Genomic DNA, 21,350 nt, shown 5'->3' on the forward strand with positions numbered 1-21,350 from the left:
GACAAAGAACTGTTAATGTTAACATATTCTAAAGTTACTCCACAAGCCAGCCGGCCACCCAAGCGAGCTGGCCACCCATCTGAACCCTTTATCTCTACTCGCAATACATATATACCCTGCACCCCTGCACCCTAAATCCACCCTCCACCTCCCCAAAGACCCCTACCCCCCTCCACCCTTCCCCCCCGCCGTCCTCCCACCGTCCTCTCCACACTCCCACTACTCCCCGGCCTTACCATCAGCGCCGGAAACGCGCAGAACCCCTCCGCCGCGCTCGCCCACGCCGTCGCGCACGTCGCGCACTGGTGCTGCGTTTGGTGGAGGTCGGCTTGCCCCGGCGCCGACAGCGTGAGGCGGTGCATGACGACGCCGCAGCGCGGGCAGCGGAGATGCTGCTCCATGACGACGGTGCGCGAGGTGGTCGCGGGGCTGTACAGCGGGGGCGCGCGGTAGAGGCGTGGTGTGGATGTGGGGGTGTGGGAAGGGGTGCTGCCATGGTTGCGCGAGCTTTTGGTGTGGGTGGTGGAGGGAGACGTGCTGTATGTGTTGGGCGGCTTTGGCGGTAGATGCATCGGGTGGTTCGCCGCGGCGGCAGGCCGGGGGGCTGGCGACACGGGGAGAGAGGGGGTTGACGAGGCGTGTGGGTGGTGCTGTTGCGGCTGCGCGTGGGGTCTGGGTTGGTGGCTCTGGCGGCGGTTTTGGGGTGGGAGTCGTAGACTTTCGGTATAGAGGAGCCAGAGGTGCAGGGAGAGAGCGTCGGACATAGGGGTATAGTGGAAGATGCGGGAGCACGGTGGGCACAGGGGGTATCTGGGGTTATGGTTATGGTGGTCACGGAAGTAAAGCTTACTAGTGGGTGGTGAATGAATGAGTATTTCTTAGGGCTATTTTCTTAGTTTCAGGGCTGCGTCTACAGCGAGTGATGATGTTACGTGTGTTAGGGATAGTTCGCAGCTGGTGCTGGACATCTTGCTGCCGCGCTGTGGCTCTTGATGTGAGGGGCGCGGTGGCTTAATGTGGTTGGTGGTGGTGCCAGCACGCTGCCGCGTCGGGGTCTGCAGTGTCGTTAGGGGAAGGGGGCGGTTATTTACTTACAGCAATCGTGTTTAGCATGTCGTCTTCTCCTATCCTTCTTCATGGGAGTAAAGATTTCCGTCTCGACTTGCCCCAGATAAGGACGCTATTGTTACGCTGAACTCACACGTTCAGCACATCCCTATCAGCGGACGCTGGCTTCCTCTAACTCTTATCCCAAACACCATCCGATTTCTGATATGATACATATCCAAAGACCCGGTCATCGCAGACCCGATCTCCGCTGTGCCGCCCGCACTCGAGACCGTGGGGTCCAGCTTCGCAGACTTCGGCTCTACGATGAGAGCTTTCGGGGATTTGACTGCAGCACCTGTTTGGGCAAATTCGTCATTCTCTCGGAAAGGAGGGAACTGCGTGAGGGAACGGAGTGGGTCGGATGTGGATTTACTCATCGCGTGCTGTTGATGCTGTTGATGCTGTTGATGCTGTTGATGCTGTTGATGCTGTTGATGCTGTTGATGCTCTAGAGGCTTGTGCTGATCCAGGATTGCGATGAGAAGAGTAGAAGAAAGGTGTGTTACAGAGGTTCAATCTGGTGGTATGGTTGGTATTTATATTCCGGGGTAATGAATTGTGCAGATGCAAATCTATAGGCGTCTGCACAATGAACGCTGTTCAATTTCTGTTGGTGAAAAAGTGAGTGAGGTTGTGTAAAGTATTAGCAATGTCGGCATTGTATAGACGAGCGTTCAAAGACCAACACAATGATTTTCATGCCAGATTTCGTTGATGCTATCAACTATGCGGTTGCTAAAACGAACTTTGAGTTGGCTATAGAGCTGGCTGTCATGAGTGTAAAATGGCTTGTGCAAAATCGCAGTCAGAGGATGTTCTCTCTCTGCTCACTGTCTTCCCTCAACTTTAGAGGCAGTGGTCTTAGCCGTCTAGATTTTCTTGGCTCATGAGCGTAAGATGTCAGAATTCTCGGCTTGCTGGTGGATGAGGCTTGATATAGGGATCTCATGAGTCGAGAAGAAGCAGAGTGCGAGATAGGAAGTAAGCTAGGAAACATTTTACATCAAAAAGACACCTAGAATCTACGATACGTCTCCTTGAGGAAGGGAGAGAGAGATGACGGAAACAGTCACCTACTGGATCAAACACCGCCACCCTACCATCACCCACCTATGCAACCTTCCTCGTCACCCGCCCAGACTCCCTTGCCCTTCGCCGGCTACTCCCGTCGTCCCCTTAAAGCACGCCAAGCTCCGTATCTCCGCCAAGCCAACCACCACAATCTCCAAAACTCCGCCTTACGATTCCCATCTCGCACAACAGCGCTTGGCCAGGCGTACCTACCGCCGATCTCTTGGCCTGCGTTCCGTAGCTCCGCCAGTTCTTGGCAGGCGCGTGCCAAGGGGCGGACAAGATCGGATCTGGCGCATTGCCAAGGTCCATGCGAGACTTGAGACCTCGCTGGGCACCGCACTGACGCCGATACCCGTTTTTCTTGTCGTGCGGAGCCGTAGTTCGAATCTTGGGTGCATAACGATTGCCTAGATGGTGGCGCGGGAGCTAAGGGATGTCCCGCATGATGCTTTTCGTTCGGATCTAGGGCCGGTGTGGGTTTCCTAAGGCTTGGTAGTGACAAACTGGCCACGGTGGGCGATCTTTCGATAGTCCTTCGCGGGCGGATCGCCGCGGAATGGTTTGCATGAAGTTGATGGTGATGGTGGTGGTGGTATGGTGGTTGGGATATGTTGCAATCGATGGAGCTGGAGCTGGTTAAACGCCAAGCCCTGGCAGTATTCGTACGCGCTCCGTTTCGAGAAAGTCGTTAGGAGTTGTAGATGGATCGGCGATTCTTCAGATCAGCCGCGGCTGCTTCATCAGATGCCAGATCAACTCCGCAATAATGCGTTGTCGTCGTCAGTCGGTGATGTGGTCAGTCTGGGGCGGAGTACGAGATGCCATGAAATTGACGTGTAGAACTGGGCGGTGGAGTCGCATCGAGTCTGCGTGTATGTGGGTAAGCCGCGCCTTACTTCGGACACCGAAACTATCCGCATTGACAGATACACGCACGAGTTGCTGTTTAGAGGATAGAGCTGGAGTACAAGTGTATCCCCAGGATTTGCCAAGCACCGACTTACGGGAGCGGAGGTCTACACGTCTCCTGATGACGACTGCCGAACGAAGAAGTAAGGAAATGACGATGAGCAAAACGTATCATTGGACATGCTTTGTTGGCCTCAGAGCAAATGTTGAGAAGCTCATGCTGAAACCAAGTAACCTTGGATGCTATTGTTGGGCATGGGGCCGGTGGCCGCGCGCATGCGCCAGCCTTGATGCGGAGATCTTCGGACGACGATTCGCCAAGGCAATGGCGGACACGGCCAATTGATGTTCTCCTGTGGCAGGGTGACACGCTTGCAGGTGTGATTGCACACAAGAATGCTAACGCGGCTTGCGACTGTGAGGTACCAGGTAGCACCTCGTCTTCGCCCAAGGCACAGCCGGGGATGGCGGAGCGATCACAGTGGAATTCTTGGCTGCCAAGGCCAGAGTTGCAGACGGGGTTGAGACCTGGAAATGAGACTCTGTCCATCTCTCCGGCGTCCGAAGCTCGAACTGCACACCCGGTTGTGCGGCCTCGGCGGCTCACAGTGACAACAGAGGAAACAACTCACGTGCGGAAAAACCTTTCATATGCATGCAGGCGTTATGCATGCAGCCATCACAGTGGAATGTGGAGAAGCGGTTGACTCGTGGGGGCCCGTAAAGCACGGGCCTATCACAGCCGGGGGTGCTCAAGAGGGCATTCTCTGCATTTTCGCTCCTCGGGACATGGAGGAAGCTCTTCACTAATGCAGGTGAGCTGTGGGGGATGAGCGGATGAACAGCCAGCCGGGCGCTGGAACACATCGACCGGTGAATGGGAATCGACCACAACGCAACCAGCAGAGCTGAAGCGTGAACGATGCTCGTACAGATTAGGTTTTGGCTCCACACGCTAGAAAAAGCAGTCAGCTACCTAGAAACAGCAGTCCGTTGCGCTCCGGAGCCTCTTCGCGAGGAGTGAAAGGAGCCCGGCGCGTACACTGCATATCAAACTACACACGCAGTACATGCTGATGTGGTCTCTCCTAATACACTTCCTACATGAGCCAAGAAGGCAGTTAGATTGAAGTCGGGGCCGTGCCCGGGCTCTGATCGGTGAACATGGTCGAGATTGAGGCCGCTGGGTACACGACATGTGCGGGGTGCGAGAGTGCTGGCACTGTGGGGATCTTGTGCTCGAGAAACTTGCGGGCGTTCGGAATTGGGCAGCGCCAGTCGCTATGGAATCCAGCAGCCCTGGAATGAGCGGTGACAGTTGCGATGAAGCTGTTGGCTGTGATATACTGTAGGTGTAGCTTTCATGCCCGCCCTCGTCAATGCCCAAGGCACCCCTCATCGCCCCCACGCTCTTCTTTCCAGTCGCGAAGGGCGGGTAAGGAGCGTTCGGGACCCCAGAAGCAAGCCTTGAAAACAGCCGGGCTGGCGTCAAGCTGGGCCTGAGTCCACAACATAGAGTTTGCTGCTGCATGGCATGGTCGGACTCTGGCGAGGGTGTGAAGCGTCAGATATCGGCAAGGGAGCATCAGCAGACAGTCGTTCAGTCCAGGCGTGCGTACATGCTGAGGCGGCTGAGACGTCGAAACACAGGCTGGCGGTGTCTGGGAAAAGTGGCAGTCAATTCCGCCACCGTCTGAGGTGGCCCGAAAAGCTGAGGCTCGTTCAGACTGTGGTTTTATAGTTTTTGATAACGCACCAGAGCATCCCAAGCAGTGCTGGGCAAGTGCACACAAGCCTAGAGAGTGCGTTTATCTAAAGCATGTGAGGTTTCATAAGAGCCACAGATTCGTCGACTGCCACTTTTTGCTCAACGAACGCTGCCGGGGGAGATGTGTGCAGGACGGGAGGGGGATAATCGCGCAGCGTCATATCTCACCAAACAGGCGCCCACGATCTCTCTGCTCGGGTCAGCTCTCTGCTGCTCCTGTCCTGTGGTCCTTACATAGTACTGTACAGCATGGAGAGCCCTGGCTGCTGCAGGCCGTCGACGCCGAGTGCCAGAAACGAAGCGCTGGCAGACGGCATGGGCAACGCTGCTTCGGGCAAGCCGGCGAGGGGCGGTTCGAGCAGCAGTCCCGGCGGTGGGGGCGATCCCGGCTATCGATCATCTGCAATTGCGCGAAATTCGGGGTGCTGGTCTTGCAGCGGGGTGCCAGGGTGCGTCTGAAGCCTCATCGCGGGTGGGCACTTAAGGCGGCCGGCAAGCCCAGCACACCAGCACACGCGGTTGACTCGGCGGCTGCAGCACTGCAAAACTCGCCTCGCCGTACGCCGAACGAGGCCGAAGCTCGCTGTCGGGCCTGGTTCACAGCTCGTCGTCCGATAAAGAAGCGCCGAGGCCGCCGCGCCCATAATCACAACCTCAGCGTCTCGTGGTCGGCATATGCTACCCGGCTTCGACGTCAAAGGCCTTGCCTTCCAAGCATCTTGGCAAGCTACACCAACCGTGGAAACACACCATCCGCCCCCGGCCTGTGTAAAAGCCTCGCAGACCCGCGCTCTGATCTTGCGCTCTGATGCGGCTTGCCACAATACAATAACACAGCTCTGAACACGCGTATGGCCTCAAAACGCATTCAATCCACCCTCCACATCCACGACCCCCTCGACACCGTCCCGGCCCTACGCTTCTGCTCCACGAACCTCGCCTCTGCCTATCACCGCCCCAGTTCGTTACAGCGCGCGTAGTGATAGCAGTTCCAAGACCGCCCAGCCGGTGTCAGTCCGCCGCCGCAGTTCGAAACGGTTACACGGCCTGTGCAGACGCGTGCAGATCGCAATTGAGACCACCACAGCATCCCCACAACCGCCAAGAGTGCCATGGCTTCCATCCAAACTCAGCCGCTGATCGAGCCTCAGGGCCTCTCCGGCCTGGCTCCGTCGAGCGGCCATAAGACCGCACCCGTGGACGCCCTTCTGGAGGTCCAAAACTTCAGAGACTCCCGTCTGATCGACTGCCAAACCCCCATTCCCGAAGAAGACGAGAACAACGAAACCGCAAGCGAGCCTCCGGAGCCCGTTACACCCACCAGCGACACCGCGCCACACCCTTTCGACCACGAAGGAACCGTCGACACCGCCGCCGGTATGCCTCGCGCTGAGACGAAGCTACGTCCTCTCGCAGCGACCCCTGCGCGACCTCAGCCGACCCCGCGTTCGCAGACCAGCACCTCCATCGACACGGCTCAACAGCCCAGGCAGGGTCTGGGGAAGCGCGTGGGCTCGTTTGTGCGGAATAAACTTCACCGCACCCCGTCTGCCGAGCCGCCGCAGCAGTTCTCCTTTATGACTACTGACGTCAGCGTCAGCAGCAATGAGAACAGCAACGGCAACGGACTCATGATCAAGACCCGCCGCTTGAGCTCCTTCTCCATCTCGGGCCGGAACACGCCCAAGTCCTCACAATCGAACACCCCGCCCTCACCTAGCTCGCCTTCGAGCACCATTTCACACGACCCGACGTTTGCTATGGAAAAGAACTCGAAACATTCACAGTCGTCCACCGCTCTCAGCGGCATGAATTCACCACGGCAAGCCCTAAGTTTTGGTCCGAAGGGGAATAGAAAGCCATCACAACATCCCCAGCGGGAGCGATCCGCGTCGACCGACCAGATTCCGACACTCGTCAAGAAGGATGAAAACACTGTGGGCCTGATGGCGAATATTTTCACGGAGAAGGCAGCCGAGGGCGTCGGCATGAAGGCTCGCAAATTGAGCACGAGTTTACCGGACCAGTTCAACGTAGACCACGTCGAACTAGACAAGGAGTTCAAGAGCTCGAGTCTGATGCCTGGGAAGCGTGGGAAGCTGCTGGGAAAAGGCGCGACGGCACAGGTGCGCATCATGGCGCGGAAAGAGGCAGCTAATGGTGAAGAGCAGCTGGTTGCCGTGAAGGAGTTCCGCGACCGGATAAAAGATGAGAAAGAAGAAGACTACATCAAAAAGATCAAATCCGAGTACAGCATTGCCAAGAGCTTGCACCACCCCAACATCGTGGAAACGGTGCGCCTGTGCTATCACAATGGCAAATGGAACCATGTTATGGAATACTGCAACTACGGCGAGATCTACTCTCTGGTCGACCGAAAGCTCTTTGCCTCGGACGGCTACTACTCTCAAACCGACCGCCTCTGCCTCTTCAAGCAGCTGATCCGCGGAGTAGACTATCTGCACAGCCACGGCATCGCTCATCGGGACATCAAACTGGAGAATTTGCTGCTCAACAAAGACGGACATCTCAAGATCTCTGATTTCGGTGTTGCTGAGGTGTTCAGTGGTGAGCATCCAGGCCTTCGCGCCGCAGGAGGAGAGTGTGGAAAGAACATGGGCAAAGTGCGTTTATCGGCACCTGGAATCTGTGGAAGCATGCCCTATATTGCGCCCGAAGTCCTCGACAAGGCGAACAGCTACGATCCTCGTCCTCTCGATGTCTGGTCCTGTGCCATCGTTTTCTTGACCATGACCTGCGGCGGCTGTCCCTGGGATGCTGCCCGGAAGGACGATGGCAACTATACCAAGTTCATTGAAGGTTGGGAGAAATGGCTCAAGAATCACCCCGACGGCCAACTCACCGATGGTGACGATGGGTATCCCAAATGTGGTATGCTCTTTGGCCTAATTGGCCCACCTCCCATCAAACGCCTCCTCTTGAAGATGTTGCACCCAATCCCGGCAAAGCGCATCGCAGTCCGCGACATCGTAAAGCTCTCGTACTTCAAGAACATCGAGTGCTGCTGTCCCGAGAGCTTCGAGGACCAGACTTGCTGCATCGACGTATCGCAGGCCAAGAAGGGCTCCTCCAAGATGATAGCTCAAAAGAAACACCTGCATCGTCACATCCCCCCAAAGCCGGAGAAGCGCGTCACAAAGGTGTTCCAGCATCGCTTCGATATGGGTGAGGGCTGGAACTAGACGGAACTGTCTTCTGATCTACACGTACATACGACATGCGAGGAACCAAGCTCGCTTCTTCTTTGGTTTGTTATAGCGTATATGCTTCATCTGCATGAGTGGCGTTGTGTTGCTTTTATCTCGAGATTCCATTTTACCCTTTTGGATTGATCCCGACGAGAACGACGGATTATATGTTCGGTGTTTTTGCAAAAGGCGCTCGTGGGAGGCAAAGACCTCGGATTCGAGAAGGATCTGATATTCGAGGCTGGTTTTGGGTTGGAGCTGGATCACACTACCTACGGCCAGTGTGCCCCCTTCTGCACTACATGATTTTCGATTGCGCACTACTTGTCGCGATTATTGTATATGAAAGACGGGGTTCGGAGAAGACACTACAAGCTAGGGGAAGACAGCAAAGTAGAAGGGTCATTATTGCTAGGAATCACTGGTATATATTCGTAATGAACGGCCGAAATGTCATTCCAACTTCTCGTCGTCTACTTTTTCACAAGTGCCCGTAACCTTTCGATATATCACAGCTTTCTATCAGCCATTACTTCAAACTCCTTGAAACTCCGCACTCTTCCCCATCCACTCTTCCCCATCTTCACCGCTCCAACCCATCTCCACCCAAACCGCTCTGGGCATCCCCAAAACGGGTAATCCACCACCCCTACTCCTGCATCCTTTCTCTGCCCCATTGATCGCCCACACGCGCGCCCAATCAACCCCACCACGTTGAGGACCAGACACCCCTCAAAGCGGGGCAACCTCATGATGCATGATGTCAGCGCCCTGCCCTCGGCCGAAGAGCACCCCGCTTTCTTCGTACGGCAACCCACCTCCACCCACGAGGGGGGCAAGGGTGCCGTCCTTTGTCATCGGGCAAAAAGGATCCCAGCCACGAGCCCAACAGCCGCGCCGACGGACCGTCACAAGGCCCGAAGGCGCGAGGGTGCCCATGTTTACGCAAGAGGACGTGGGGGGAGTTTGTTGGAGATCGGGTGGCAGGTGGGGTTGCTGTGGTCTCGTATGTAGGTAGTACAAAAGACTTTTCGTGGGTAGGGATGCGCGCATCAGCCCAGCGTCAACAACGTCCTCAATTAAAGCTCTTGGCGCGCCTACGTGTGGAGCTGTGTGATGGAAAGCGGCTGCGCGTGAAGCTGTGGGGGGGTGATGGAGCGCGAATGCTGCGTCTGCGGAAGGACCTCCCTTCACGAGCGGCTTGCGTCCAACCCAGCACCCCAATGACTTGCATATCGCGGGTGCGTCTAACAGCGGCGAGGGGGGCTGGATGCGAGGGGACGGGGGTAGCGAGGACGCCTTGCGACGCGGATGCTGCGTTTCTTGCCCTATCTCGCTGGCTACGGGTGGTGGGATGGTGGAGAGAGAGTTTGGGACCGAGCGCGGGAAGCGCGAGGAGAGCTGGTGCTCTAGAATTTCTAGAACTTGCGCTGCCACGAGGAGATCGAGATTGAGGATTCTGGGATGGGAGTGGAGGGAGGGGGGTGGTGGATGGCCGCGTCTAGATCTCTGGGTATCTGGGTACCAAGGAGCGCGATAGCGAGCGGGTGGGTGGCGATATCCATGAGCTGGTGGTGGCCTGGACCTTTGAGCAGATTTTTCATGGGGAGGGAGAGCTGGCTGGTGGTAGGGCTGGCCGGTGTCGGTGTTGGGTTGCTATTGATCTGGATTTCCCTGTCATACTATCCTAAATTGCACACTGCCCAGCTACGCTGTATTTGGAACTGGATTTTGAACGCACGGTGAGGTTTCGAATATGTGAGGAGAAATGCGCTGGAGTGATGAGATATACACCGGTTGGGTCGAGCTCGCTTGAAAAGTTATGATATTTTCCTTATGTGAAACATTCTCCATCACAGCAGGAAAATGACCATAAAAAAAGGGAACACATGCCTAATATTCTACGCTCAAGCAAGGAGAATTTGCGTGTTTGAAGACGACTAGTTAAGGATTCTATCAATGGAGGCTGTACCGCCGTAATTGAAGAGCTCTCGCTCAACCTCATCAACCCCATTTCCGCCATTCCTTTATTGCTCGACTTCAGTTCCATCACTCGTTTCCGATGAACAATTTTCTCAAAAGCATTCGTAGCCTTACACGCAGGCCAGCATCACGTCCGCACAGAGGCAGCTCGTCGGGATTTGCAACCCTTGACGAGGCAGTTAAACTCGAAGAAGAGCGGATGCCACATTACGAGAAGTCTGTCTACTACCCAGTCCGCATCGGAGATGTCTTTCAAGACCGCTATCGCGTCCTCAGCAAGCTGGGGTTTGGCGCAAATTCGACTGTGTGGTTCTGCCGCGACTTAGGGTGAGCAAGAAACCTCGATTTCCGAGCTCACACTAACACTAAATATGAAAGGCAGCAGAGTTATGTTGCGCTGAAAGTTTGCATCACCAGCTCTTCAGCGAATCGCGAGGTCGAAGTGTTCAAGCATATTGCAACAACTCGATCAAAGCACAGCGGAGCATCCTTCGTGCGCACCATGCAAGATTCTTTTGAAATTAAGGGTCCCGCTGGTCTCCATCAATGTTTAGTACAGGAGCCACTATTAGCGAGTCTTCACGAACTGCAATGCACGCTGACTCCGAAAAGTCTGCCTGAAGGCATGCTTAAGCCGGCTTTGCAGCAAATATTCGCCGGACTCCATTGCCTCCACTCCGAAGCCCACGTCGTACACACTGGTAAGTGATGACTAAATACATGTACGGAGACAATAAAACTGATCACAAATCTAGATCTCCAAGCTAAGAACATCATGATCGCCTGCCCTGATCCAACCGTGTTCGAAGAGTGGGAGAGGGCTGAACAGCAAGAACCAAGTCCTCGTAAAGTCGATGGTGATCGAGTAATTTACAAATCTCGAGAATTCGTTCTACGCAAGTACCTGCGAGGTATTGGTCGATGCATGATCGCAGATCTGGGTATGGCCCGTATCGGCAAGCAGCACGACGGCTTCATACAACCGGAAATCTATCGCGCTCCGGAAGTCATGTTTTGTATGCCATGGGGCTCAGCAGCAGATATATGGAACGTTGGTGTAATGGTATGCATGAACACCGTTTCTACATCCCGTCCTTCAATAGTTCCTCGCTTTGATAATCAAAGTCCATGTTCTGACTCAGTTTTGAAAAGATCTGGGATTTATTCGAAGAGGGACACATGTTCAGCCCTGGAGGCGATGATAGGAAACTCTCCAACGCGCGTGTGCTTGGTGAAATGATTGCTCTGCTCGGTCCTCCTCCGCGAGGGTTCCTGCGAAGAGCCGACGAGACTCTAGCCTATTGGAACCATGAAGGCAAGTACTACTACGTTTTTTGACTGCGTCACTAATAAGTTTTATTAGATCAATGGAAAGGATTCGCAGAGATTCCGGATTACTCTTTAGAGGACTGTGAGGTTTATCTCGAAGGCGATAATAAGAGACTTTTCATGTCCTTCATGCGGAAAATGTTGCAGTGGGAGCCAGAAAAGAGAGCCACGGCGCTTAAATTGCTCCAAGATGAGTGGTTGAATAGTCCAACGGAAGGATCTTGATTGGCTTGTGAAGCGTTGCCCTTTTCGGTTGATAGAGAGGGGTAGGAGTTGCTTCCGGTTCCCAACAACCTGTGCGAAGCGGCTTGGCATGGCTTGTCTTGAAGAAAGGATCTGGTCATTGCGCCGTCTTACTAGCAATAAAGTGGCTGCGTCAATCGGCTTGACACATCTGGACCGGCGAGGAAAGAGTTCACGGCGCTAGAAAACGTTAGACGGGCTACTGCACCCCAGAACCCAGATGGACGAGAATGCTGAGAAGCCTAGCGCGAGAGCGCCGGGAAGATGGAGGGGAAAATGATAGCCTGGAACTGCTACACCATGACTGCGATATTGTGGTATGGTGACTAAGTGGTTGGGAGTGCGTGGGGGAGGAGCTGGATTACGAGATGAGAAGTGTTGGCTTTCTACAGGAGTGGGGAGGTAGAGCAGCTTGTTACAAGTATGTATTGGACTATCGACTTCGAAGTCTCCGAGGAATGGCGTCAATTCAAATCACTTCATCCTAGATTTCATTTCACATCCAACTCTGGCACACAGTCCTCTCTTGTTATTCATTATACCGATACTGCCTTTTCAGTTTTCGACTTAGAAGTGAACGTAGGATTCGTAGTTAAGAACTGACCATATTCCCACATATCTACCTTCTCGAAGCACTCCTGGTCCCTGTTTTCACCCCTCAAAACCTACTAAGCCACGCCTGATTCGACCACTGGATCCTCCACTCCATCTACGCTTGCCAATAGCCCTACCAAATCTCCAAGTCTCAACACCCGATACACTGCCAAGCCTTACCATTCCCGGCCACATCACCCTCCCACCTATCTCCTCCCGTCTCCAACTAACCTCCCCCAACAACCCCGACATGAAACCCTTCCCGCATTATCTTCCTCTTATCTCGCCATCCCAACCCCCCTCCCATGCTTTCCCGAAAATCTTCCCGCCCTCCTCCCGCATTCCTCCGTCAGTGCCCAGCCTTCCTATCACGCCACCAGCTAGGCCAGGCGCTCCGCTCCGCCGCACCGGAACCTCAACAGCTCGGGCTCTCGACTGCCATCTCGGCTATCGCCGACTTAAGCATGCAGATGGTAAACAAATCCCGCATGTATGCTACTGGGGTCGGGATGCCGACTTGGGTAGGATGGCACGAGGACGCGGGCAGAGAAGGGTGAGTAGGGGGGTCGAGACGTCTATGGAGCGATCCATGAAATGAAGGTCTGAAAAGTGGTAGAATAGACATACTTCCTGATTTGAACATTTCGAGATTACAAGAATGTATTAGCCACCAAAATTAGATCTACGAGTCTCGTCTTAGGAGACCACGTGCATTATATCCATCCCCAAGCTGAAAGCTAGTCCCAACCACGAACCTGCAACCAGGCAACCACTTTTCCCTTCCATCTTTCCTTCCGTCTACCTCCCTAGACCCTCACTCCCAGAACGCCTCCCCCCTCCCCTAACCAAGACCTAATCACCTCTCTCAAAACGCCATTCCCATCTCCCCATCAAACCCATTCTCCCACCCCATCCCCTGCCCCCCCAACCCCATATCCACCGGCAAAAAGCTCACCCCCCAAAACCCCCCATCCTCCCCCTGCGGCGCCTGCCCCCCTTGCCCGCCACCCATCGCAAACTCGCCCACCGCCATGAGATCCGTCCAGCTGAAATCCCCCATCTGCTCCGTCACCGCCGGACTCTCGCCCGTCGTCACCGACCCCGCCTGACTCGGCGGCGGCCTCGCCATCCCTGGCGTCTGCGGGAGCGTAGTCTCCCCGACACTCCCGCGCGCCGCATGGTGCGGCTGCGACCCACTCGCCGGGTACGCCGCCGCTCTTGCGCCACGATCCTTGCGGCCCGCCTTCGCCCACAGCAGCTTGAGCAGCTGGCTGTACCGGCTGCCCGGGTGCTGGAGCCCGCCGCCGCTGCCGACCGCGCTGCGCTGGAGGCGGGCGACGGTCTCCTGGATCATGGCGCGCACGGCGCGCTCCTCGTCGGCGCCGATGACGCCGACGCAGCGCGCGCGGTAGAGGAAGACGCCGGCGTAGACGAGGTAGAGGTAGAAGCGCAGCGGCATGAAGCGCAGGGATTTCTCGGGGTCGACGAAGTTGTTGGCCGTGCTGAGGATGGCTTTGGCGGCGTCGAGGCCTTCGTAGATGAAGCGCGCGTCGCCGACTGACGCGACGTTGTTGTAGAAGACGCGCGAGGGGGCTTGGATGGAGTGGTTTGAGGGCGGTGGGGCGCTAGGGTGGGGGTGGGCGGAGGCGTTGGGGGAGGTTGGGTTCGGGAGGGTGGAGGAGGTGGTGGTCGTGGTGGGGAGGGCGCGGCGGACGGTGGCCTGGAAGGCGAAGGCATTGGTGTAGAGGCGGAGGTAATCGTAGGACATTAGGAGGGTGGCTTTTAGTTGGGGAGAGCCTGGAGATTAGGTTAATTATAATCGATTTAAAGATGATAGGAGACGCACATGTCAAAGTTCCCCATACGCTTTTCCATCCGTAGATGGCGGATCGGAAGTCGTCGATGAATTTGATGTAGCCACCGCTTAGATGCGACCTAAAACTCGACCCAGGATTTGAATACAGGACGTCGTGGACATTACTGCAAAGCTGGGTCAATTCGAGGGTGGCCTGGAATATGCTTGCGTAGTCCTCCTCGTTCGGGCTCTCTGGTAACAAGGCCGGATAATCTTCACGGCGAAGCGTCGTCAAAGGGCCAGGTCTGGGAGATGTTAGAGAGTCCTTGTGGATAGAAGACACATCGAAGAGGACACTAAGAATGAAGACATGGTGCGAGTCATGATGAAAGTGAGCCAAAAAAGCTAGGAATAGGACGTGAGGTATATTTTATACATATGCGTAGCTGGGTACAGAGACGTGGAGAGTGATTATGTGACTCTCAAGCATTTTGATGTGTTTTACAGTTGAGTTGATGGGGCTGGAGACTAAGGGACAATGTTGCTGGTCGTGTGGAGGTTCACTGGAGTGCGCTCAACGGGCTTCCACCGTATTTTGTCATCCCGAAAGCATGCACTGATGAACACATAAAGAAAACGTTCACGTACCCTCTAGACCAAAACGCCTTGCCAATTCGAATCGAAATCTGTCGATCTGATATATAGCAAGCTGTCCAGACCAGACGTTTGCGGTTATGTTGCACATCTTTCCCATCATCAATTACTCGGAAGGAGTATTTGTCAAGACCTAAAAAGTAGCCAATTCGGAGAGCTAGCCCTACGTGCATCCAACTCTCTTTGTCTTCTTCACCACGGCCTACCTTCCCGGAGGCACGCTGGGTATATGGTGCCCACTCTGCGAGAATTAAAAGTGCTTCAACGGTTTCGACGTCGGCGTCTCCACCGGCGGCGAGATCGGATACCAACGTTTTCATATACTCTGTACACGACTCGTAGATTTGAGGTTCCTCTAATAGATCCTTTGAGGATATGAGTAGTATAGCAGTCAACAGGTGGAGATCGCGTTGAACTGTTTCCGCTAACCTTCTAGGATCGAAAACATGTGGGGCAGCTAGAGGATAATAAGGATGATAATGTTGACGGTAGCGCATCAGCAGGTCCATCATTTTGGGAATAGTGAGTATTCCCAGATCCAACAGCCGGTATGACATCTGTTGCGCCAGAGACGGCTCACTGCGATGCGCCATGGTATTCGCAAGTCGATGACCATTTTGAATGCCTGCATTGTCCCCGGTACTGGTCTCCGCGACTCTTGCTAGTATTCCTAGAGCATCTGAAGGATTCTGTAGGTTCGGAAACGAGATGTCATCTTGGGTGGACGAGGAACCGGACCGCGGCATTTGATCGTCTGGCCGCTGATGGGATCCATCTGCGGCCCGCTCTTGCGCATTGGGTTGTGTGGTCCATGTTCCGACATTCCCTAGGCCATGATAGCCTGCATCTTCTTGATTGTAGGGGGAGGGTAGAATTTGAGGATCGAGGGTCTTGCGCCGCACCCGTCGGCCACCTCGATTCGAGCCGCCGAGTATACATTCGAGGTTATCGCGCTTGCAACGGAGGCAGGGGACTGTGCCATCGACATGTCTATGGTAATTATTCCATCAGTATATGTTGACCATCTCGCGGCGGCATAGAAAGAATAAAAGTAGTGCGTTGACTGTGCATGAGTCGCCCGGGAGCTCCGTGAAAGCATGCTCTATCCATCGAAAGATACGGAATGCCAGGCGCTGGGTTTGAGATGTTTCAAACCGCCATCCGTGCGTGAGGAAATTCTATATTTGCGCTGTTTCGGCAAGATGCAAAACATCCGGACTTACAAGAGGCATCGCGACTTGCGCTTTCGGCAATTCAGACAGGCCTGGTTGGCTCTCTTGATCCTCGCGGCGTTCTCGTCAGCAGACGGCGGAGCACCAGGCGGGAGTGGGGCGGAAGCATCCATGCGACCATGTCGCCCTCTGCAATAGCTAGATAGAAGCTAGGAGGATGTGAGAGCAGCTGCCGACGAGATGGTGAGAACCGTCGCAATCTGGGGACACCACTGCAGGCCGGCGGGGACGGGCGGTCCGAGGACGTTAGCCGGAGCTTCGACTGATGCGTACTGTCCGCCCCCGACTTGCTCGGCATGTTGCACATGTATTCGGCGGGTTTTCAAGGACCATTGTGGCCATTTGCCGAAGGCGTGATATGAGGGACGACGCTGCTCTTGATTAAGCAGATTTCATGAGTATGGTGTGGCAACGATGGACTCAACGGACGGGAAGTCCGCGGCCACTTGGCCGTTCTGGTTTTGAATAGCCGACATGTAATCATGAAATGGAGGAGAATAGAAAGACAACAGAAGTTTGACGCCAGAATTTAATAGCTGCTTTACTTGATTTCATGGTATAGACCTGTTGAGACAAGAGAACTTCAGCCTTTACCACAGAAGTGACGGAAACTCAACACTCATCACGTGATTAAGTCTGCGGACGCTATACCTAGGATATCTCGGTCTACCTCACTGTATTCTCAACCTTCGCTCAACTTCAACCTTCCAAAGCGAAGAATGTGACATCCACCCTATGACAGCCTATATTAATAACAAAAGCGCCCTCCTTAGGTACAGACAGAGGCGGCGTCGTCTGGAGCACGTCCTGCATCAAGTAAGAGGCCGTCTGAGCAACCCACGAAAGCCCCTAAATTGGAAGGTCACTGGATTGTTTCACTCCCTCCCCCAGGAAAATCTAAAGCCCCAGAATGTGCCTCGATAAGAAGCTTAACATTGGTGCCCGCAGCAGGCAGCGGGAGCTTGGCGGGGAGGTGCCGTGATCTTCTACAAGGCCCAAAGAGGAATCTCACATCTAATTGCCAAGCGGCCGGCGGGCTACGCTCCTATTGTCACGCACGTAGGACTTGGTGACACATCTTGATTTATATTAATGCACCCAAGTACTTGGAATCGACCTTGTCCTCGTCGGCGATAACGAGTGTACGACGTCAATATCGGGGACGCGACAGGAAGCTGCTATGAGACGCAAAGAAGGCGCCTTCGTGGAGTCACCCCTGGGGAAAAGTATAAGAATGCGCGTTTCGGTTCCTTAAGATGCTATATTTCTATCAAACGTCTCTGATGAAGTTCCTCACGCTTGCTCTCGCCTCTGCGGCGCTCGCGTCTGCTGTCTCGGTGCCTGCAAAGATTACCTACGATGGCTTCAAAGTCTACCGGGTCTCAGTCGGTTCGAACGTTGCCGCTGTCAAGTCAATAATGAGCAAGCTACAGCTAGAGTCATGGACTGGCAGGCCTAAGGCCAACGGCTTCGTCGATCTTATGGTGCCGCCAACTCAAGTCGAAAACTTCGAGGCAGACACGGCCGATCTTAGCATTCAACTTATGCACGAGGATCTGGGCCTGTCGATCGCGGATGAGGGCCAGGTTTCTGTTTATGCCGGTATATTTCCCCTGCTACCTTATAACTATACTAGCAATTTGACTCTGACGGATGAGCAGCCGGAAGTGCGAATGCCACTTGGTTCAATGCCTATCATCCAATTGCAGACCATACCCAGTTCCTCAAGGATCTCCAAGCTTCCTATCCATCCAACTCTGAGATCATTTCCGCAGGGAAATCGAACAGCGGACGGGATCTCACTGGCATCCACATCTGGGGCAGTGGAGGTAAGGGCTCTAAGAAGGCCATTGTCTGGCACGGAAATGTCCATGCGCGGGAATGGATAACTTCAATGGTGAGTCTGAGTTACCATGTTCTAGCATTGAACTTCTACTGATTCGCCACGAGGTCGTGGAATACGCAGCCTATACCCTCCTCACTCAAAACGCATCGGACACCTCTATGAAAGCCTATGTCGACAAATATGACTTTTACATTTTGTAAGCCGCCTCTTCACATCTCATCCTTCTCGTCCTAATACATTCATCTAACCTTCCACCTAAGTCCCATCGTCAACCCCGACGGCTTCGCCTACACCCAAACCAACGACCGCATGTGGCGCAAAAACCGCCAAGCCAACTCCGGCAACTCCTGCGTCGGCCGCGACATCAACCGCAACTGGCCCTACGTCTGGTCCGGCAGCGGCTCGAGCACCGACCCCTGCGCCGAAGACTACAGAGGCGCGTCGCAGGGCGATAGCACTGAGACCAAAGCCCTGAAAGCGCAGCTCGATGGACTGGCCAGCGGGAAAGGAGTCGAGATGTACCTTGATTTCCACTCGTACTCGCAGCTATTCATGTATCGTAAGTCTGCCTTACCAAACCTTCCCGTCTCCCTTCGTATGCTTGGGGCTTTCGAACGCTAATATGGCTGGAATGTACTCAGCCTACGGCTACTCCTGCACCGCCGTCGTCGCCAACAGCGCCAAATACGCCTCCCTTGGGACCGGTGTCGTCAACGCTATCAAAGCCGTCCACGGCGTCAGCTTCACCGAAGGCCCCATCTGCGACACTATCTACCAGGTCGCCGGCGACGGCGTCGACTACGCGACCGATATCGCGAAAGCGGCGTTCTCGTTCACGGTTGAGCTGCGGGACACGGGACGTTACGGGTTTGTGCTGCCAGCGGCTCAGATCTTGCCGAGCGCGGAGGAAATGTGGGCGGGGCTGGCTTATTTGCTTGCGAATATGTAAGGTAGGCCAAGGGTGGCTGGGTAGCTGAGAGTGCTGAAAGGAAGGGGGTTCGTTTCATCGTTAGCCCAAAAAAATTCTTCCTCGCCGACGGTGATGATTCTCCTAGATCCTTAGTGCGCTGAGCGCAAGCAAACATTGCTACTGAATTCCTCGTTCTAGATAATAGCCCTTCGCACTCAGTACTTAAATGCCTTTCAAACTTTTCAGCAAAGCGTGACAAATGACCCCGCATAGGCGGCAGAAGGGACAGAAAAGACTCGAGGCCGCTTCGAGAGGGAGAAACGAATGGAGGCGTGGCATTTGATGGTAGAGTGATCAAACTTCACGTGACTCATTGACTCGTTCAAACTTCTACCGACTCGTTTTCAATTTTTGCAGACTGATTTTCAAACTTTTGCAGACTCATTTTCAAACTTTTGCCGACTCATTTTCAAGCTTAATCATTCTTTTGTAGGCTCATTCAAAATATTGCAGACTCGCTTTCAAACTTAACTCTTGCAGACCCTAGCTAGTATAGAATAAGTCCGGGAAGGTTCTATTTCCATCATCTATGAAGACCTTGTACTGGTAATCTTCCTCAGCGGAGTGCCGTTCATCTCGAGCCCGTTTTCGAGGTCCCGCAAATTGGTGCGTTTGCCATCCATTCCCCGCCGCTTCCAAATCCCCCACGCCACGAACGAGCCAGCAGTCAGCGGCACCGTCACGGCGAAGTAGAGCCATATCCACTTCGAGGCACCGAAATCCTGTGCCGTTGGTGAGGTGAAGAAGGCCATGCTGAATATGCCCTACAATCAACATATCAGCACAATCCGCACTTCCAAAACCATAAAGCCACTAAACGCCATCAGGGTTGAGAGAAGGGGGTGACATACCGCAACGAACGTCCCCGGCAGGAAAAGCATAGCAAGCACCGACAGCGCTATCATCGATTTACTGTCTTCTTTGGTGAGCCGCGAGATCCGCAGATTGACTGCTGCGTTCTGGAGCTGGACCACGGCGTTCCGCTCGTTGATCTCGTTGTTTTTCTGTACGTCGGCGTGCCAGAGCATGTTCTCGTACAGCGAGGTGCGGGATTTGTAGTTGTCGGTCCAGCGCTTGCAGGTGTCTATGCCGCTTAGTAGTTGCGCGAAAGAGTCACTGACGCTGTAGGGTCGGTCCAGCGACCACGCGCTGCTGTCCTCTCCCATTTCAGATTTGGATTTGCGGTGGGCGTTGGATGCCTGGATCGCGGTGTTGTAGCGTTCGTGGGCGGTACGGAGGAATATGCCACAAGCTTCAAGGTCGGCGAGGTGCTCGAACATGCGGTGCGTTTTCGTGCAAAGCTTGTGCAGCGTGTTGGTTGCGCTGTCGGCGTCCGAGTCGAGGGACGGGGGAGCGCTGTGGTCGTCTTTGGGGTTTTGACTTTCCTGGAACTAATCTTAGTGCTCCCAGTTCCTTAAAGATATGCGAGATATATGTGAAACTTACATATGAGAGCAACTTTCCCCGATAATGATCGACTCGGTCTTCCCACGCTTTCAGACACTCGTCTAGAAGGAGTGCATCTAGTCCCAATGGTCGATCGAGCACGTGTGGAGAGTCCTGCGTCACGTAGTGTACGATACGTGTTTTAGCACTGTCGGGACAGTTGATGAGGATGTAGGTTGCGGTATTTGCTGTAAAATCAACGACGAAGGCGGTTTGAGGGTGCGAGTGGAAGCCGCATTCGCTGCGGTAGAAGAGTTCTATGGGCATTAGCAGGGCTCGCTCAATCATTCCTTAGAAGAGCGTGGAAAAAAGGGCATGGATACCGAATTTCTCTGGATGTCCATCAGGACTTTGACTGAGAAAGCATCCGTTGCCGTCCCATATCATGTCCTTGAAGATTCTTTCGACGAAGGTGTTAGGGATGGCGTATGTTTTTACGATGCTTCGGAAACTGGATGCGGACATGTTGAGGCTTTTTGAATTGCTGTTACGATTTTGCATGCTCAGGAAACTGGAATAGGTGCTTAGTTAGAACGTTCTGATGTAAGGCAACTGTGCTGCGGTCGCTGAACATACAAGACTCTTGTTCTGAAGGTCTTCGCATTTTTCTCATTGGCACATTCTATGTTGTTACGAAGAACCTCATCCGTAACCTTTGTCATCCAAGGTGTTGTGCTATTCCCTGTGTCGAGAAGATCAAACGAAGACGACGGGCTGAAATGCTTATTAGAGTCGAGGACCGAGCGAAACTGCTTGGGATCCTCTATCTCTGGTCTGGCTAGAGAAGTACGGATGGAAAATGGTGCAGCCATGACGTCTATACTGCTACATTAGACTTTTGTGAGTGCCGATTCTACTGAAAGTGTGACAGATGCTCAGAGTAGGACTTCGGAACGCAGGCTGAAGACCATGTGGGGCTCCCGCAGCTTTTGAATTAGATGTGGGCGAATACGAGGGATATAGGCAACTTGGACGCCTTATTTGCAGGGCGGAGTCGGGTTGGAAGGCTGCGAGGCTGCGAAAATTAGTGCATACATGGGTATTGAAGCTGTTATGTGACGAGGCTGCAAGGCTCGAGAAATGGAACGGATGTTCTCCACAGTTCTCTTCTGAGACATTGCAGGGTGCTTTTGATCTTTTTTCGCCATTTGTGTTAGGGAAGACGTATCGGAAAGCGCTGATATTCAA

General features: G+C 54.1%; 8 protein-coding genes across 8 annotated transcripts; 4 read left to right on the forward strand and 4 right to left on the reverse strand.

Moving 5' to 3' along the window:
• Positions 1-131: 131 nt before the first annotated feature.
• BDZ99DRAFT_522800 (uncharacterized protein) lies at positions 132-764 on the reverse strand (the record flags this gene model as incomplete). The annotated part of the gene is made up of 1 exon (XM_033725735.1): positions 132-764. The coding sequence occupies one exon, from the start codon at positions 762-764 to the stop codon at positions 132-134; it is 633 nt and encodes a 210-aa protein (XP_033574139.1).
• Positions 765-2,083: 1,319 nt separating this feature from the next.
• Positions 2,084-2,773, forward strand: BDZ99DRAFT_75588 (uncharacterized protein). Its single transcript, XM_033728875.1, has one exon. It carries the CDS (start codon positions 2,167-2,169, stop codon positions 2,593-2,595), a length of 429 nt encoding a protein of 142 aa, XP_033574140.1. The 5' UTR covers positions 2,084-2,166; the 3' UTR covers positions 2,596-2,773.
• A 1,243-nt stretch (positions 2,774-4,016) lies between these two features.
• Positions 4,017-4,842, reverse strand: BDZ99DRAFT_75594 (uncharacterized protein). Its single transcript, XM_033728876.1, has one exon. The coding sequence runs from the start codon at positions 4,622-4,624 to the stop codon at positions 4,070-4,072; it is 555 nt and encodes a 184-aa protein (XP_033574141.1). The 5' UTR covers positions 4,625-4,842; the 3' UTR covers positions 4,017-4,069.
• Positions 4,843-5,680: 838 nt separating this feature from the next.
• Positions 5,681-8,544, forward strand: BDZ99DRAFT_465108 (Pkinase-domain-containing protein). Its single transcript, XM_033720474.1, has one exon. It carries the CDS (start codon positions 5,974-5,976, stop codon positions 8,062-8,064), a length of 2,091 nt encoding a protein of 696 aa, XP_033574142.1. The 5' UTR covers positions 5,681-5,973; the 3' UTR covers positions 8,065-8,544.
• A 1,588-nt stretch (positions 8,545-10,132) lies between these two features.
• BDZ99DRAFT_489645 (kinase-like protein) lies at positions 10,133-11,607 on the forward strand (the record flags this gene model as incomplete). Its single annotated transcript, XM_033722997.1, has 5 exons — positions 10,133-10,380; positions 10,432-10,754; positions 10,809-11,116; positions 11,206-11,382; positions 11,440-11,607. The coding sequence occupies 5 exons, from the start codon at positions 10,133-10,135 to the stop codon at positions 11,605-11,607; spliced, it is 1,224 nt and encodes a 407-aa protein (XP_033574143.1).
• Positions 11,608-12,950: 1,343 nt separating this feature from the next.
• BDZ99DRAFT_536346 (uncharacterized protein) lies at positions 12,951-16,233 on the reverse strand (the record flags this gene model as incomplete). The annotated part of the gene is made up of 5 exons (XM_033726575.1): positions 12,951-14,016; positions 14,066-14,319; positions 14,663-15,658; positions 15,892-16,049; positions 16,174-16,233. The coding sequence occupies 5 exons, from the start codon at positions 16,231-16,233 to the stop codon at positions 13,085-13,087; spliced, it is 2,400 nt and encodes a 799-aa protein (XP_033574144.1). The 3' UTR covers positions 12,951-13,084.
• Positions 16,234-17,033: 800 nt separating this feature from the next.
• BDZ99DRAFT_465111 (uncharacterized protein) lies at positions 17,034-19,176 on the forward strand. The gene is made up of 5 exons (XM_033720475.1): positions 17,034-17,502; positions 17,562-17,797; positions 17,851-17,942; positions 18,007-18,305; positions 18,388-19,176. Exons 1-5 carry the CDS (start codon positions 17,184-17,186, stop codon positions 18,693-18,695), a joined length of 1,254 nt encoding a protein of 417 aa, XP_033574145.1. The 5' UTR covers positions 17,034-17,183; the 3' UTR covers positions 18,696-19,176.
• A 67-nt stretch (positions 19,177-19,243) lies between these two features.
• On the reverse strand, positions 19,244-20,974 carry BDZ99DRAFT_522805 (uncharacterized protein; the record flags this gene model as incomplete). Its single annotated transcript, XM_033725736.1, has 5 exons — positions 19,244-19,480; positions 19,568-20,101; positions 20,163-20,419; positions 20,486-20,673; positions 20,739-20,974. 5 exons carry the CDS (start codon positions 20,972-20,974, stop codon positions 19,244-19,246), a joined length of 1,452 nt encoding a protein of 483 aa, XP_033574146.1.
• Between the last annotated feature and the right edge of the window lie 376 nt (positions 20,975-21,350).

Source organism: Mytilinidion resinicola, assembly GCF_010093595.1.
Source record: "Mytilinidion resinicola strain CBS 304.34 unplaced genomic scaffold BDZ99scaffold_14, whole genome shotgun sequence".
In the NCBI taxonomy this organism is placed as follows: domain Eukaryota; kingdom Fungi; phylum Ascomycota; class Dothideomycetes; order Mytilinidiales; family Mytilinidiaceae; genus Mytilinidion; species Mytilinidion resinicola.

Excerpts from the sequence above, each read along its gene's own strand:
- BDZ99DRAFT_75588 (XM_033728875.1), top strand. The coding sequence starts at position 2,167 with ATGACGGAAACAGTCACCTACTGGATCAAACACCGCCACCCTACCATC.
- BDZ99DRAFT_75594 (XM_033728876.1), bottom strand. The coding sequence starts at position 4,624 with ATGCAGCAGCAAACTCTATGTTGTGGACTCAGGCCCAGCTTGACGCCA.
- BDZ99DRAFT_465108 (XM_033720474.1), top strand. The coding sequence starts at position 5,974 with ATGGCTTCCATCCAAACTCAGCCGCTGATCGAGCCTCAGGGCCTCTCC.
- BDZ99DRAFT_465111 (XM_033720475.1), top strand. The coding sequence starts at position 17,184 with ATGAAGTTCCTCACGCTTGCTCTCGCCTCTGCGGCGCTCGCGTCTGCT. Across the intron at positions 17,943-18,006 it reads AAATATGACTTTTACATTTT|TCCCATCGTCAACCCCGACG; the intron begins GTAAGCCGCCTC and ends CTTCCACCTAAG. Across the intron at positions 18,306-18,387 it reads CTCGCAGCTATTCATGTATC|CCTACGGCTACTCCTGCACC; the intron begins GTAAGTCTGCCT and ends GAATGTACTCAG.